Source organism: Monodelphis domestica, chromosome 6 (assembly GCF_027887165.1).
Source record: "Monodelphis domestica isolate mMonDom1 chromosome 6, mMonDom1.pri, whole genome shotgun sequence".
NCBI classification, from domain to species: domain Eukaryota; kingdom Metazoa; phylum Chordata; class Mammalia; order Didelphimorphia; family Didelphidae; genus Monodelphis; species Monodelphis domestica.
The window spans coordinates 231,198,705-231,216,273 of NC_077232.1; the positions used below are offsets into that span (position 1 = coordinate 231,198,705).

Consider the following 17,569-nt stretch of genomic DNA (forward strand, 5'->3'; position numbering starts at 1 on the left):
TTTTGAAAAGGAACATGGAGGAAGCAAATTAAAAATGCAATGATACAAATTATTAGAGCAAAATCCAATGTCTGAAAAGTTGAAAGAACAGACAAGGTCCCTTCAATTTTTAAAATTGTTTCTGGAAAATAGAGCTCAAAGAGATAATTATAGATTACAAAATTGTTCATATCTTTTAACCCAAGAAGAGAATAATCCCCATGTACAAGAAATAGTCACAGCAGTGTTATTGTGATGACAAATTATTGGGAAGAGGGGCATTGAGCAAATCACTTAACCCCTATTGCCCAGCCCTTACCACTCTTCTGCCTTGGGACCAATACACAGTATTGATTCTAAGATAGAAAGTAATGGTTTTAAAAAATATATATGGTAAAGAAATATAAAGGAATGATAAATATGAAAAGGCCAGAGAAATATATGTATTTCTCATACATACATATACATATACACACTTACATGAAGTGATCTAGAATAAAGAAAGCAAGCCAAAGACTATATACAATGATGACCATAATTTAAATAAAGTCAGCATGGAGAAGCAACAGAATTATAGTTAAATATATTAGTTAATGTTAATAGCCTTCCATTAGTGCCAAGGAACATTATGATTAGCTTACTTTTGTAGAGGAATGTACTTTGTTAGGGAAGTTTGGGATCTCTTTGTTGAGAAACATTTGATATGTCAAAATCATACATTTTTTAGCAAGAAAAAAATTGAGGTATCATGGTTATAAAAAGCCCTTGTTAAATAATTAATGGGATTTAGTGCTCTTCACATAGTAAGCCTTAAGCTATTATCCCTAAATGATTGTGACAATATGGCCAATTAATTTTATTTTTTCATCATTACTCAAATACTTTCAGGACAAGATGCTAATCTGACTCAGAAAACCCATGTAACTCTTCATGGAACAGAAATGTGTGATGATTCCTACCCTGCTTTACTTCCTGATATTCCTGTTGGAGATTTGCAGCCAGGTGAACAGGTAAACTTCTTGGCCAAGTAGGATTAGGAAAAAAAGTGAATGAGCTTGAGAAGTAGCATGATAGAAGAAGTACCATAATATAATGAAAACAATGGATTTAGAGTCAGGAGATATCCAGGCTGAAATTCTACTTCAGGCTTAAGCTAGCTATGTGATTCTTATCAAGCTGTTTATCTCTTTTAGGCCTCTTTTTTCTTATCAAATAAAATGAGGATCATATTACCTATAAACCTACTTCAGGGTTGTTATGAAGATAAAGAAATAATATACATAAAGTATTTTTGAAAGCTTCATACTATATCAATGTTAGCTATCATTCTGATTATTTTAGAAAAGATAAAATTAACTTTATTCATTTATTTATTTTCTACTATTTTTTATTCATTTATTTATTTATATATTTTTATTCATTCAATTATTTATTTATTTGTTTTGTTTATTTAATCTATAATTTTTATTTAATTTATTTTTTTAATTTAATCTATAATATCTATAATAATCAATTATCAACCTAATAATCATTTGCTTCTTAAAGTTGAAAAGGAACAATCAGGTAATACAATCAGTGACATCTGAATTGACAGCAGAATTTCCTGAGACCTAAAAATTTCTTAGCTTCTTGTACATTTTCCTCTAATACACTTTTTAAAAATCATGATCAAGCTTATATTTTCCCCTAATTCCATGTAAAAGCAATTTTTAACATTTCATTTTCTAAAAATTTGAATTCTAAATTTATCTCCTTCCCTCTCCTCACCTCCCTGAGTCAGTATGCAATTTGGTATGAATTAAAGATGTGTGATCATGCAAAACATTTTCATATTTCATATGGAAGGAAACATAAAAAAAGAAAATAAAATGAAAAACTTCAGTTTGGACGGCATCAGTGGGTATTTCTCTAGAGGTAGAAAGCATTTTTCATCCTAAGTCCTTTGGAATTGCCTTGAATCACTTATTGCTGAGAATAGCTAGGTCATTCTAATATACTCTTGTTGAGAGTCCTGAATCTCATCTTTTTAGAACAGATGTTGTAAGTTCCAGGGCATTGTGGCTAACAAGATTGGAAGACTAATCATTTTCATCAGTTCCCACTAACTTAAAAAACAATTCCATAAGAAGAATTACTTCCATTGGTAGAGCAATTATAGAAAAATCAACAAAGCAGAAAAGTAAGAAACCCAACAAGGTGACAACCTTAACACTGGAGAATGCTAATCCTTAATGTGTTCCTTTAATACATCTCCTGCACCAGCCTCCATATGCTATACGGATGTATGAATTAACACTTAGGTTGGTGCTTTGGGATACACACACATAGACTACCCTCCCACTGCAAAGGTTCTATCAGCAAATCCAGCCCTCAGCTTATCCTCCATCTCATTATAACAGGTAATGGATATTGACCTCCCAGCCCTGTGAAGAGAGTCACACTTTCTTCTGCTTGAGACAGCTGTCTATGTCAGGGACCATCTACTCAGAAGATCTACTTTTCCTTCCCCCAAACCTGTAAAAAATGTGACAAATATTGATTCAGCCCACCTAGAGAAAAAAGTCCAGGCAAAACTAGGGAAGGGGCTAATGTGCCATGCTACAAGCCTGAACAAAAATGGATTGAATAAATTAAAAAGCTTTTGAACAAGCAAAACTAACGTAACCAACATTAGGAGGGAAACAACAAACTGGGAAAATATTTTTATAACAAATGTCTGATAAAGGTCTAACTTCTCAAATTTATAAAGAACCAAGTCAAATTTATAACAATTTAAGCCATTCCCCAGTTGACAAGTGGTCAAAGGATATGAACAAGCAATTTTCAGATGAAGAAATCAAAGCCATCAATAATCATATGAAAAAATGTCAATTTCACTCTTGATTAGAGAAATGCTAATTAAAACAATACTGAGGTACCACCTCACACCTATCAGATTGGTCAATATAGCAGTAAAAAAGTGGTAAATGTTGGAGGGGATGTGGCAAAATTGGGACACATGCATTGTTAGTGGAATTATGAACTGATCTAATCGTTCTGTAGGGCAAATTGGAACTATGCCCAAAGGCCTATAATACTGTGTATATACTCTTTGATCAGGTGATGTCACTTCTGGGTCTGTGTCCCAAAGAGATAATAATGAAGGAGAAAGGACCTACTTGTACAGAAATATTTATAGATGCTCTTTTTGTGGTAGTAAAGAATTGAAAATTGAGGGGATATCCATCCATTGGGGAATAGCTGAACAAATTGTGTTACATATTGGTAATGGCTATACTATGAGAAATAACAGGATGATTTCAGAAAAAGTGGAAAGATCTGCAGGAACTGATGCAGAGTGAAATAAGCAAAATGGGGAGAACATTGTATACAGCAATATTAGACAATGGTTATCTGTGAAAAGTTGGCTACTCTAGCAACGCAATGGTCTGGGACAATCCTGAAAGACTTATAACAGAGAATGCTATCTACTTCCAGAGAAAGATCTGTTGGAGTTGTCTTTCTTATCAGTGTATTTATGGTTTTTGGAGGGGTTTTGTATATGTAGATGTGTGCTCTTGCAACAATGACCCATGTGGAAGTGTGTTTTACATGACAATTAAAAAGAAAAGAATTTTTTAAAAAAAGGATTGAAGTTTGGTTGGTGCCAATACCACTCCCCAATGGTACTGGGAGCAGGGACTAGATTCATGAAAAGAATATGGTATACATTTAAAAAGGAAATGTGAGAGTTTATAGAAACCATTTTTGGCAATACTATCCAGTGGGCAAAAGTAATGCATTTTATAACCTTTAGTTCTGCAGTTACTTCGGACACCTTTACTTACAGGTGCTCAACAAAAAATAGTGTAGGGTGGTACAAAATACATATAGGCATTTAACCGATGTTTGTTGGTTGATTGATAAAGAGAACTGAGTTCAAATTTTGGCTCCAATATTTACCTGTTTATAATCTTGAGCAAGGCACTTAAGCTGGACCTTAGTTTTTATCATCTGTCAAGTGAGAATAATTGTTCTACCTGAGGATAATGCGAGTTAATTATTTTTATCCTACCTTCTTACAGCTGGAAAAAACATTATATATTCGTTGTGGAACAGTGGGCTCAAGAATGTTTCTTGTATATATTTCTTACTTGATCAACACAACTGTTGAAGGGAAAGAAATTGTTTGTAAATGTCACAAGGTAAGTCTTTTTTCCTCCCTTTCTTAGTGGTAAAGATCGAGTATAAAAAAATTCTACGGCATCAAGCATGTTTACTTTTATAGTTTCATGGCACTTCATAAAAAACATATATAGTGATACTCAGCTAACAAATCATGGAGAAGAGCTCCCAGAAAAGTTGGCCTGGTTATAAAAGGGGTTGAGACAAATTCTTATCAGTAGGTGGACCCAGGCCTGGCCCAGCATTAACTGCAGGGATCTTGAATTGACACACTCTGGAATGCACCATTTTGGCTGTGAGATAAGTTTATTAGATTAGAATGAAGTATCTTCTTAACAGGGTGCTTTGCAATAATGAACTTTTTTCTAGCCCCTAAACAGTGACAGTCCTGATTCATGGTACATTTGCTGACGCTTATAAGGGATCTCTAACTTTAATAGCAAGGAAATCTCCTCTACCAACAGAAATCATAACCCATATACAACTTGGGAGATGAGTCTTAGGTTACCCCTCAGTTGGAAAGATGAGTGCCTTACCCAGGTCACACACTCATAAGTAGCAATTGGGTAGTCCAGTGATCAGAACACAAGACAGGAAAGACTGGATTCCAAATTTGGCTTCAGACACATAATAGTTGTAGAAATGTACAAGTCACTTAACCTCTTTCTCTCAGGTTCTGTAATAAGGGGTTATTTGAAGGATAAATGATAACTAAAAATCAGGGTTTCTCCCTTCCTCCCTTTCTTTCCTCTCCTCCCCCTCCTCCCTTCCTTCTCCCCTCCTCCCTCCCTCCCTCCCTTTGTAATTGCTTCTCCTTTTGGTTTTTCTAAATCAACTCAGGGTGAGTTTTATGATGTCTCAAATAAAATACTTTTTATCTTCTCTAAGATTAAGGGTTTATTGGAGAAGAAGGGAAAGATAGGGAAATGGAAGGAAAAAGGGTTTGGGGTTTCCCTAATCCTAGAATAAGTCTTAGGTTGGAGGATGGTGGGATATAGTTCACTTTGGGAAAATGGGCTGATAGGTCTTGGAAGTTCAGTCACTATATCACAGCAGAGAAATCAGAGAGAGCTGGACTTTTGTCCTTCTTTCTTTCTGTCCCCAAGCCAAGAGAGCCTTCTCTTTCTATCTTCAAGGCTAAAGACCTCAGAATTCAGTTGGTCAGATCTTTTTTTTCCAACAGTCTCTCCTGGTCACATTCCTTGAGTGACAGGTCAGCAGTCTCAGCTATTGCATCTCTGTTGCATGCTTTTCCATTTTCTTATTTCCACACCATTACAGTTTTCTCATCCTTAAAATGGGGATAATAATGGCCTCTATCACCTAGTGTTTTTGTGAAAATGGGAAAATGTTTGCAAAATATTTTGGAAATCTTAATAGAGTTTTATAAATGTTAGCAATTTATTATAAATTATTATTAAATGTCAGAATTTGAACCCAGGTCTTCATGACTCCAAGTTAATCATTTAATCCTCCACACAGTTTAGAAATGCTCCTACATGATATTAGGCCAGCAATAGATCCAAATGAGAGACTTTTTGGACTAATATAATGAAAAAGTTCCTAGGGAGAGTTCTAGGCAGATGCTATGGTTTAGCTCTCAGGAGAAGGGCCAAATAACAAGGAACTCTCATTTTGGTGGTTTCTTGATCTATTATCCCTAGCTTTCTAGAGAATGAAATTAGTAATGGGAAAGGATTTTAAAATACTCTGTAAAAGTGAAGCCATTGAAAAGCATTGTCCTAGAGCCCTGTTACTCAAAGATAGAGTTATTAATTAATAACACTAAGCACTGGCAAAGCCTTGTATTTTTTTGACTGCTGTGCAGAGTCATCATCAGTAAGTGTAAATAGCAGAATTGGAACCACATCCTTTACCTGCAGAGCCTGCCCCTTTCCCATAGTGCCACACCTCCTGTTTTTCAAACATTTTTGAAACTCTATAATTCAAATATTGTTCTGTTGTAACACAAAAGGCTCTTTAGCTAATAAGCCATAATAATGGGTGTTTTAAACTAGCATTTGATAGAGAGAAAAAGCTTGGGACCAAGTCAGAAGATTTGGGTTCTGCTTCTGTCTGCTTCTGAGTTGCTTACCTGAGTTTGAGCTCTATAGCTCCCTCAACTTAGGTCCCTTGTGTGTAAAATAGTGGTAATCACTCCCAGTCCTCTCTATTTCCTGGTGCTATTGTGAGGATCCAGAAAAAGTGAAAGGACTTCGTCATTTTATTGTCATTAGATATTAGAAAAAATTCTTATCCTTTTTATCTGTTCTCAAATCTCTTTTCCCATTCAGCCTTTCATTGAAAGAAAGAAAAGTATTTAAGTAAATTCAATTGACATAGCAACCATCTCTGATTATAATGTATTTCATGCCATATTCCACAATTTAAAAAGATATTCTTTCCTTAAAAGAAAAATGAAGTTGCATTACTTAATCCATATGGATTCTTCTATTGTAAGAGTGTTGTGGATCAGAAATAAAATCTAAATTATATTCTTATACTAGATTTATTTTTTAAGTCCATACCTCTATCCTTGTATCAGTTCTAAGACAGAAGAGTAGCCAGAGCTAAGCAGTCAGGATTAAATGGTTTGCCCAGGGTCACATAGTGTAGAGAATTATTTATTAAGTGAGAGTTCATTAGGAAATAGAGTTAGGTAGCATAAGTTATTGACAGATGCATAAGAGAGTTATGAGTTAGGTTTCTTTAAAAAATCTGAATGGAATCTCGGATGGATTTATGGGTAAGAGAGAATTTTCCCAGAGTGCTTTGAGAGACAGTTACCCAACTGACTTTTGACTCTTTGGGCCAACCCTGTTCTGAAAGGAGGTCCTAAGAGGTGCTTGGTGAGATTGGGAAAACCTCAGTGTTTTTCACTCTAAAGATTCATCTAAAAGACCTGACAAGTGAAGAAGATTCTTGGGTGAAACATGAGTGCAAGGTCCAGCAGGTTTGCTGTGCGAGTGGAGAGAGGCTGTGGAGATTCAAAGCTGTTTGTTCATCTATACAGCAAGGAAGAGAGAGAGACCTAATTTATTTGTCTTGTGTATAATTTAGAGATAGATTAAGGTTTTGGGAGATTTAGATAAAATAGGAAGAGAGAGTAGCCTCAACTGTTTGGGGAAGAAGATCTTTGCAGATCAGATTTTGGGTGGTTAGATTAAGAATTATTAGCTTATTATATTATAAGAATTTCCACTTGTTTCCTTTTACTATCCCTTTCATTAGTTTGTTGGGGTTTTTTTTACCTATATTAAAAATATATTTTTTATATAACTGGCTGAACCAGAATTTTTAGGCTGTGCTGAAAAGCCATTTTTCTCAGTCACAACAGCCTGTCCACACAGGACAAAGTTGTTGGTATTACCATACTATACCAATAATCAATAAGGGTTAGAAAAACCTTATAACAATAGCTAGGGAAGTATCTGAGGCCAGAATTGAACCCAGGTTCTCCCAATTCCAGGCCTGGTACTCCACTGTGCCACCTAGATGCCCCCACTAAATTTATTTTAACTTTTTTTAGTTAGGGTTTGGAAAAGGAAATTGAATATATCTTCTAAATTCTTTTCCAGGATGAAACTGTTACAATTGAAACTGTCTTTCCATTTGACGTTGCTGTTAAATTTGTCTCTACAAAGGTATGTGCCTCCAAAGCTTGCTAGAGATAAATTAGGGAAACCAAATATATAAGAAGCAAATTACTCTCTGAAATCCTAACAGATCTCTCTTTGTTATGGCAGTTTGAGCACTTAGAAAGGGTTTATGCAGACATACCCTTTCTGTTGATGACGGACATTTTAAGTGCCTCACCTTGGGCTCTCACCCTTGTATCTAGCCAGTTACAGCTTGCTTCTTCCATGATTCCAGTGGATCATCCACAGTCCCATGTGGAGAAAGGTGAGCATTCAGATAAATTCTGGCTAATTTAAATATTAAGAGAGAGTAGACACTTGAAAATAAAATTTAGCTCTACATAGAAATTTTCAGTGTTATAGAATTTTAGAATTAAGTTAATGAAAACAAATTCACAATTAAAACTGAGCATCAATAATAATTTGTCAAATTGTGCCTTGCTCTATTATAAATGATGTATTTTTTGAGTGGCAAAATGAAAAAGCTAAGGAATGTCTTTTAAACTATATAAATAAAACTAGTTCATGTATTTGAAACACATTAAGATACTCAGAATGTGAGCATTAAAATTAATGGTAGAGTTTTAGATGCTTGAATGCTGAACATACTATAAGTTTTCTGATTTGGATTAGCATCTTCACTACCACATTTAGAATTCATACAAACTGGTGCCTGCTGGGGGCCATCATACCTGACTGACTGACAAGGTCACAGTCTGAGGAAATGAGGTCTGCAAAGCAGCCCCCAGAAATTGAGGCTCCCCACTGATCCCCCCCCCCCCGTGACTTCTCTCCTCAACTTCCCCCCACTAATGGACTTGCTATGATTATTATTCTCTCCTCAATACCGGAGAAATAATATGAAAGCAAATACTTAGAGGATCAATAAGTATATACCCCACTTTAATCCCCCTAGATTAGTACCCCCAAAAGATTGCAATTAAAGAACCAAAGCCCAAAGATAATTGCATATAACCCCTCCTTTCTCAAGCACAAGACACGCTTCAAGGCCTTACAATAAACACTGGCCAAAAGCTTGAGTACTATAATAAATCTTTCCCTACTGTTATTACATTCCAATGAATTTCAGGAAATGAGGTCTGCAAAGCAGCTCCCAGAGAAGATGCCCTCCATCCCTCCCTTTTTTTTTAAACCCTTACTTTCCATCTTAGAATCAATACTGTGTATTGGTTCCAAGGTGGAGGAGCAGTTAGGGCTAGGCAATGGGGATTAAGTGACTTGCCCAAGTTCCCATAGCTAGGAAGTATCTGAGGTCAAATTTGAGCACATGCCCTCCTATTTCTAGGCCTGACTTCCTATTCCCTAATCCACCTAGCTGCCTGAACTTACCGCTTTTAAAAAATGTTTTTATTTTATTAAATGTTACCTAATTTTAAATTTTGCATTAATTTTTTTTTCATTTTGAGTTTCAAATTCTTTCCTCTCCCACCTTACTCATTGAGAAGGCATGCACTATGATATAGATTATACATGTGAAATTGTACAAAGCATATTTTCATATTAGCTATATTGCAAATGAAAACACATTAAAAGAATAAGAAAAATAAAGATAAAAAAGGTATGCTTAAGTCTGTATCCAGAAAACATCAGTTTTCTCTCTAGAGGTAGATAGCATTTTTCATCATGGGTCCTTCAGAGTTATCTTGGATCATTACTTTGATCAAAATAGCTGAGTCACAGTGAACATTTTTACAATATTGCTGTTATTGTGTATATTGTTCTCCTGGTTCTACTCACTTCAATTTGCATCAGTTCATACAAGTTTTCTCAGGTTTTTCTGAAATTATTCCTTTTGTCATTTCTTTTGGCACAATGGTATTCCAATGTTCTCTTTCTCAACATTTATTCCAGCATTTGTCATTTTCTTTTTCTGTCATGTTAACCAAGCTGATAGGTATGAGGTGGTACCTGAGTTATATTAATTTGCATTTCTCTAATCAGTTATTTAGAGCAGTTTTTCATGTATATATAGATGACTTTTATTTCTTCTTCTGAAAACTATTTACCCACATCCTTTGAAACTGTTCCCTTTTTAACAAACCCCTTTTCCCCTCTGTAGGAATTTCTGTTAATACATTTATCCTTTAGACTTGGCATTTATACCATGATACTTTAAAAAAAAATTGATATGATTTTTGTTTTTTATACCAGCCATTTTCATATATACATTTTCTTATCAAACCGCACCTCCTAACAAAGAAAAATAGTAATTCAAAAGCAACTAAAACAACTCCCAGTAATATATGATACATTACTCTATTGTCTCCCATCACTCTACATAGGGGATAATTTTTCATCATTGCTTCCCCAGACCAGGATTGATCATTACAATTCAATCTAAATTCATATGCCTTTTATCAGAGTTTGTTCAGTCTCTCCCTGACTGATGGGAAACCTATTTTGCTTCAGTTTTTATTTTACTACTAGAGTAAGTAATGCTTATACCACAACCTAAGTGATTCAGTGATAATCCTAGATCTAGAGTCTGTAAAGGTTAAAATTTGGGGGGAGACTGAGGCAGATAGAAATTAGTTTCTCTCTGCAAGGAGTATGATATTTTTAGAGGTTTATTAAAGGTTAAGGATTAAAGAAAATACAGAATAAGAAAACCTAGACACCTCACCTCCATTATGAAAGAACTGCGTATGCTTGCAAGCAGAAACAGGAAAGAAGAGCGAGCTGCCTACGGCGAAGACCCTTTAAATCATAATTTGCTCTCGGCCCAGGTGAGAATTCAGTGAGATTACAAAGCATTCTGGGGAAGTGGAGCAAGGATTTCTGGGGATTGAAGTCCTGGATTTAGGTCTCCATTTTTTACATTTCTCCTTGTGATCATTTTAGGAAAAAAATTTTTCCCCAAAAGGATTATGAAAACATAATCAACTTAAAGATTACAATAATGTGAGGATAAGAGAAACAAAAAAGAAAAAAACCAATAATTGCTGGACGCATTGACAAAAAGCCAGTTAGGGGGCAGTCCCCTTTGGCATGAAAGTATACATACAAATAAATGTTCAATCAACCACACCCAAAGTTCATTCTTGTGTAGCTTGTGGTCTGGAGGATTCTTCATGGTGTATTCTCCTACAGTTCAGTTTCTGGATTCAGAGAAGTAGTATCTTTCGTTACCTAAAATTCTTCTCAAAAGGAATTTAAACTTTGTAATTTAAATAATAATATTTTTTACATTTCCCTGTGTTGTGGGTGATTGAAAAAACATAGGATCACTTAGGGATGCATGGCTGAGGTATGAGGTATATGAATCAGTTGGCAAGAGAAATCAAAAAGACATCAGAAAAATCCAAATAAAAAAGAAAAATTTCTGTATGAAAATATAGTCTATCAAAGTCTTATGTGTAAAAACTCCAAGTAAAAAGAAAAATAAGTCTACAACAGGTCCTTGAATCAGGGCCCAATTAAAATGATCAAAGCAATGATGCATTTACCCAGTCAGTAGCCAGGACTACAGAAAATTACCACACTATGAAAGGCAGAAAAAGGGACCAGATTATATGAGTCAAGGTTTTGGGGATACTCATCTGTGAGTATCTTCAGAGTGAGTGTGGACACAAGGAAAGCCTATGTCATAACAAAATGTTAAACACAGTATCCTCGAGTCTTCACACTAGGTTCAAGACCTTGGTATTGGCCTAGAAGTGCATCAATCCATCCTGGATTGGCTTTTCTTTGGCTCTGTGAAATGGCTCTTATGTATATCTTGTCCTAGAATCAGACAGAATCATTAAGCAAAGTCCCATAATTTTTTAAAATAATTAGTGGCATCATTTTTATAGTCTCTAGCTTTTTAGGGCATGCATTAGCAAATGTATCTTAAACTTATAGTACTGAAAAATCAAAAGGTTAAAGAAAATCTTAATGCTGGTGACATGTGCTTCAAATATAAAAAAGGAGAGAAAAAATTAAAAAATACTGAAATAGTATATTGCACATGCAAGAAAAATATAATAAAAGAGCTTTAAAAAATTCAAAAATATAGCTTATAATCATTGACACTCTGTGTCAGCTAAGAAAATATAGAATGCAAGGCTTTCTCACCAAAAATGAGATCCATTTTCTCTTTATATCTGGCCATGATCCACTGTGAGTGAAAGCAAATGAATTGAACAAGGTAACAATTTTCATTTTTAAAGAACAGTATTACAAATATGTGGTTATCAATATTCCCAAAATTCTCAATAGCCCAATTAATTACAATAGCAAACAAACACACTATCATATTTCACATAAGTTGCTGTATGGCATTTTTTAAAAGGCCTATGAATTGATGGATATTTGTCACAATTTTTTACAAACGTAGCAATCTTTCAACCTTGGTGAATAAACATTTTTAAACAAAGTAAAACTCATCTTGGATTAAGAACATAATCAAGAAATCTATATATCATTCTGGTGGAAGTAAAGTAATGAGCTATAGAGTTATAAATGAGAGGTGCTCCTTTTTTGGAGGCTTTTTAGGGGTACAAATGCCCTGAGATTAACTGCCCCAACTTCCATCAAGTCAAGAGGACCGGAGTTCAAATACTGCCTCAAATATTTAATAGCTCTGTAACCCTAGGCAAGTTACTTTCTATTTGCCTCAATTTCCTCATCTATAAATAGGAATAATAATAGTACCTACTTCCCAAGTTTGTTGTGAGGATAAATGAGATAATGTTCATAAAGTGTTTTTCAAACATTAGTTATATATAAGTTCTGGCTATTATTATTTTTAGAAGTGGTATACATGAGTCTTTTATATGTTTGTGATTTGTGCTTAATAGTGAAATTTCTGGGTTACAGGGTATGAATACTTTATCAGCATTTGTTGCTTAATTCCAAATAGTCTACCAGAATTGTTGGACAGTTTCACTGCTTCATTAGCAGTGTTTTATACCTGTCTTCCCACATCCCTTATATTAACTATTTCCATTTTTCATCATCTTTGTCTCTTTTAGGAGTGTGAGATTATTGTTTTTAATTTGAATTTTTCTGATTAATGATATGAAGCATTTTTATGTAGTTGTTAAGTTGCATTTCTTCTTTTGAAAACTGCCTCTTCATAACTTTTGAAAACTTATTTTTAAGGCAGTGGCTCTCATTCTCAAATATTTGTATCAATTCATTATTAAACTCCAATATCAGACCATTATCAGAAAGCTATTTGGTGCAAGAGTTTTTCCCCACTGGACAATTTCTGGTTTTGTTCTATTGATTTTGTTCATATAAACATTTTTCAAGTTGTGTTAAGTTGTCTAGGTAGTCTTTGATATCTTTTCTACTTATTTGTTAAGGATTCTTTCCCTCACCACAGTTGTAAAAGGAACCTCTTTCCATTCTTTTCCAATTTAACTGAGACTTTGTATATTTATTTCTGTGTGAGTATCTGTGTATTATATAGTTATTTATCTTATTAGAACTTGTTATGAGTTATTTTGTTGTTGTTCAGACTTTTTTTTTCCCAGTTATGTCTAGTTCTTCATGATCCCATCAATAAAGATATTGGAGTAGTTTGCCATTTCCTTTTCCAGCTCATTTTCTAGATAAGAAAATTGAGGCAAAATAGAGTAAAGTGACTTGCTCAGGGTCCCATAAGTAGTGTCTGAGACCCAGGCTTGAATTTAGATTTTCCTGTCTCCAGGCCTGGCATTGCTGCTCACTATAATAGCTAGCATTCATATAGTGCTTTAATGTTTAAAAGTGCTTTACTTATTTAATTTTCACAAAAGTCCTATGAAGTAAGCATTGCTATTGTCCTCATTTTTTAGATGAAGAAATGAAGCTTAAAGACTTTAAGTGATTTGCCTTTGGTTACACAGCTAATAAGTGTCTGAAGTAGGATTTAAACTCACATCTTGGCTCCAAGACTAGCACTCTGTCTGCTGTGCCATCTAGCTGCCTCTTATAATAAATGTACAATTGTAATATATAATGGCTCCTTCCTAACATTTCTTTATTGTTCTGGACCACAATTTTTTATGAAAATCTAACTTCCATTCAAAATGATTAAGAAGAATCTTGCTGATAGTTGTCTTACAGACTGGTGAGAGTGCCAGTGAATGTTTCTGTCTTCAGTGCCCATCGGTTGGAAATGTGGAAGGTGGAGTACCCACTGGACATTATGTTATCTCCTGGAAGAGGTAAAACTTTACTCAACCACATTGAATTTCTTAAGAGTTCTTTATTATTCACCATTTTCACTGACCATTTGGGATCTTGTGATACATTGGATAGCAAGTAATAGAAGAAATTATATGTAAACATTATCTCCCTTAAAGATATGAAAACACGCATAGCAAAATGAGTGCTTAAATTTTATTTGTGTCAGTGTAGGTTTGTCTTTACCAAAAATTTCATCTCTTCTCCTTTCTTCACTCCTTTCCCTCTCCCACAAAAGTCCCTTCCTCCCCAACTTGCCTCAAAAATTTATATAACAGAATTGCATTTTTTATCATGGGAAATAAGACCTGTCTTTAATGTGACTTTTTCTCACTTGTAATTTAAAATATCCTCTGTGTAGAATTATGTTTTCATATTTGGTATAACCTATGTACTAATGATAATAAACCCAAAATAGCATTTTAGAGATATAGTTTGACTATGTAGTATTTACTCTGTTTCCTGCTATACACGTGTATTTTTTGATGAATGTAGAGAGATGAGACTTTTTAATCTGTTAGGTTTTTCATTTGGAAGTCAGAGAGAAGATATAGCACATTTTCATAGTAATACTTTGTACTTTGAAATGATAGTTTGAGAATGAGTAAGATTAGAGTTATTTTGAACTATTTAGAAAGCACTCTTTATACTATTGAGCTTAACATTTTCTAATCTAAAAATTTTTTTAAATGAAATGTTAATTTTGCATGAGGCAAAGCTTCTGCTTCATTAAATTTATTTTTCCTTAATTAACCTAAACAATAAAACTATTTTTTTCCTTGGAAATCAGTTAAAGAGGACAGGGGTGACACAAAAGGTTTCTGATTTGCTCTTGTGTTTATAACATTACAAGTGAATTGTGAATCAAACTTACAAAGTACCTTTTTCCTCACTTATTTTTATCAGGACTTCAGCCATAGAAAATGTCCCTGTCATCAACACTGTCATTACTCTGCCACATGTGATTGTAGAAAGTATCCCTCTCCATGTGAATACAGGTAATAGGAATATGAATTTCACTTAGAGGAGAAATTATAATCATCATTACCACACGTGGTTGCTTTTGTAACTTTCAAATACACAAGAACTTAAATTAGTTTCTGTTTACAAGTCCTTAATCATGTCTAAAAGAGCCAGTGTGTCCTAGTGCCCAGAGCCCCAGCCTTAGAGTTAGGAAGCCATGGATTCAAATCTACCTTTCACATCCTAAAACTTTGTGAGGTGAGTAAGTCACTCAATCTTTTAGAAAGTTGTAGGCAGTTCTCTAAGCTGTTTTAGAGGGTTTTTGATTTATGTTTCCCTAACCAATGAAATCAACTCTAGACATCCCCACTCCTTCCAGAGTTTCAGTAAACAAAGATTCAGAGAGAAGGGAGAGAGAGGTGGTAGGTTGCTTTCTTATTCCTTTATAACTACTTCAGAGAAAGGAGTTTTTGAAATGGTTTTTAAGAATCAGTGAACAAACATTTAATTATCAGGCACTGTGCTAAACATTCAGATTACAAAGACAAAAGTGAAACCGTCGTTATCCTCAAGAAGCTTACTGTCTAAGGAGGTGAACAACATGTACACATATAAGTATTTATTGAATATCTACAAAGTGAGTACAAGACAGTTTGGGAAGGAAGGGGACAAGATTTGTTCTCCAAATAAGTAATTTACCTGTTTCTCTAATTTATTTCTTAAGAAAACAAAAATGCCACTTATTAAGTCATAAGAGGAACTGGAGATATTGACAGGGTAATTTGGAATCTAATTTCTCTAACAAAAAATTAAACCTTCCTTTTCTTCTCTGAAGATCTCCCATCCTTTGGTCGTGTTAGAGAATCATTACCTGTCAAGTATCATCTACAGAATAAGACCAGCTTAGTTCAAGATGTAGAAATTTCTGTGGAACCCAGTGATGCCTTCATGTTCTCAGGTCTTAAACAGGTACAATATATTGCTTTCCTATATAAAGCCTATAAGAAGCCTTGTAATCAAGAATTTGTATACTTGTGTAAATACATTAATAGGCCATGTTCTTTGAATTATTTTTGAATTATTATTCCTTTGCTTTTTTAAAATATTGAAGTGTACATTTGTTACATAAATCAAGAAAACATAGCAAACTTCCTCTCAACAGAACAAATGATAGTCATTTTCATATTATCAAAGTCAGATTAGTATTGATTTCATGCTTTCCACAAAGTGGGTAGTTCACATATCTTACCAAAAGTGCAGACCAAATTGATAGCAGATATGTACTGACAGAATTTACAGATTTTAAAAAATATATAGATATAACAAATACCAAAATATACATTTATATATAGTTTGTCATCATGCATTTATAAATTTTGTTTTATATATCCATGCTGAATACATTGTCTCCATATAAATGTATTTTATATATATATATGAAATAAGATTTTGGTTCAACATAGAAAAGCTTCTATAGAGCCTCATGTTCTCAGTCTTCAGCAGGCATTAGCTACCTAATCATAGATCTTTAAAGTATTTCCTTTGGAATGATCCAATTTACCCAACAGTTATTATTTAGAGTGACAAAGTATATGCTTTTTAGTATATTCATAATGTGCCAGTAGGTATCAAATCTGAGTAAAACAGATACGGTCCACAATTACTTCTCTGTACAAATGGAGGAGAGCAGAGGTTTGAATAATGCAGGACAGCTCATAAATATCTTAAATTGGTTTTGCCCTTTTCCTAAAGTTAGCAAGACAGGTGTATAAATGTAAACACTTGAACACATATACATTTACTCTTTACCTCCTCTTTACATTATCCTGATTGTTTTATAGTTTATATAGAGGATCCAAATAAATTATCATATGTAGAATAATAAGTGAATATTGGCAGAAAATATATATGCCACAAATGTGTGTATGCATGGTTATCTTAGCAATTTTTTTTTAATCATTTAGATTAGATTACGTATCCTACCTGGCACAGAGCAAGAAATGTTATACAACTTCTACCCTTTGATGGCTGGATACCAGCAGCTGCCATCGCTCAACATCAACTTGCTCCGATTCCCTAACTTCACCAATCAACTGCTCAGACGTTTTATACCTACTTACATTTTTGTAAAGGTATGGAGATAGTAGAGATTGTTTGGTTTTACTTTGTCTTTTCATTTCACATAGTGAGTTCATTCTTAGCTAAGGTCTTTCATCAAAGCCTGGATAACCTCTAAATTAGGTATATTATAAATGGAATTCTTCCTCACTTGTAGATTGAATTCAATGGTCACTGTATCCCCTTCCAACTCTGAACTTTACTGAACCTGGGAAAATACTAGGTAATGTCTGGGGGAGAATGCCATAATCTATGAGAAGATAGAGAGAAGTCCTGGTGGGAAAAATGGCCATTTCAGCTGGGTTTTAAACAAGTGAATGGAATTCATTAAGGCAAAGACAATTCTGGGCATAGGAAACATGGGAGCAAAGCCATGGATGCAGAGCATGTTCCAGTGGAACAGAGTAGTCAGGAGAGCAGATATATGAGCTTCATAGAGAGGCACCCCAGAAGAGACAGGCACTCCCCCACAATGTCTTGGGCAGACAAGGCCACACTTTACTTGCTTTGGGGGGTTGGGTGGAGGAGGG

At 34.4% G+C, this 17,569-nt stretch overlaps 1 protein-coding gene across 3 annotated transcripts in view; it reads left to right on the forward strand.

Moving 5' to 3' along the window:
• TRAPPC11 (trafficking protein particle complex subunit 11) overlaps window positions 1–17,569 on the forward strand; it is a 76,347-nt gene that overhangs the window by 44,265 nt on the left and 14,513 nt on the right. For all 3 annotated transcript variants that reach the window (XM_056802944.1, XM_007496078.3, XM_001364010.4), the window contains 8 exons: window positions 868–989; window positions 4,044–4,163; window positions 7,722–7,787; window positions 7,890–8,046; window positions 13,828–13,939; window positions 14,865–14,956; window positions 15,757–15,890; window positions 16,886–17,053. In XM_056802944.1, coding sequence (XP_056658922.1) covers window positions 868–989; window positions 4,044–4,163; window positions 7,722–7,787; window positions 7,890–8,046; window positions 13,828–13,939; window positions 14,865–14,956; window positions 15,757–15,890; window positions 16,886–17,053 — 971 coding nt within the window. The remainder of the gene's footprint in view (window positions 1–867; window positions 990–4,043; window positions 4,164–7,721; window positions 7,788–7,889; window positions 8,047–13,827; window positions 13,940–14,864; window positions 14,957–15,756; window positions 15,891–16,885; window positions 17,054–17,569) is intronic.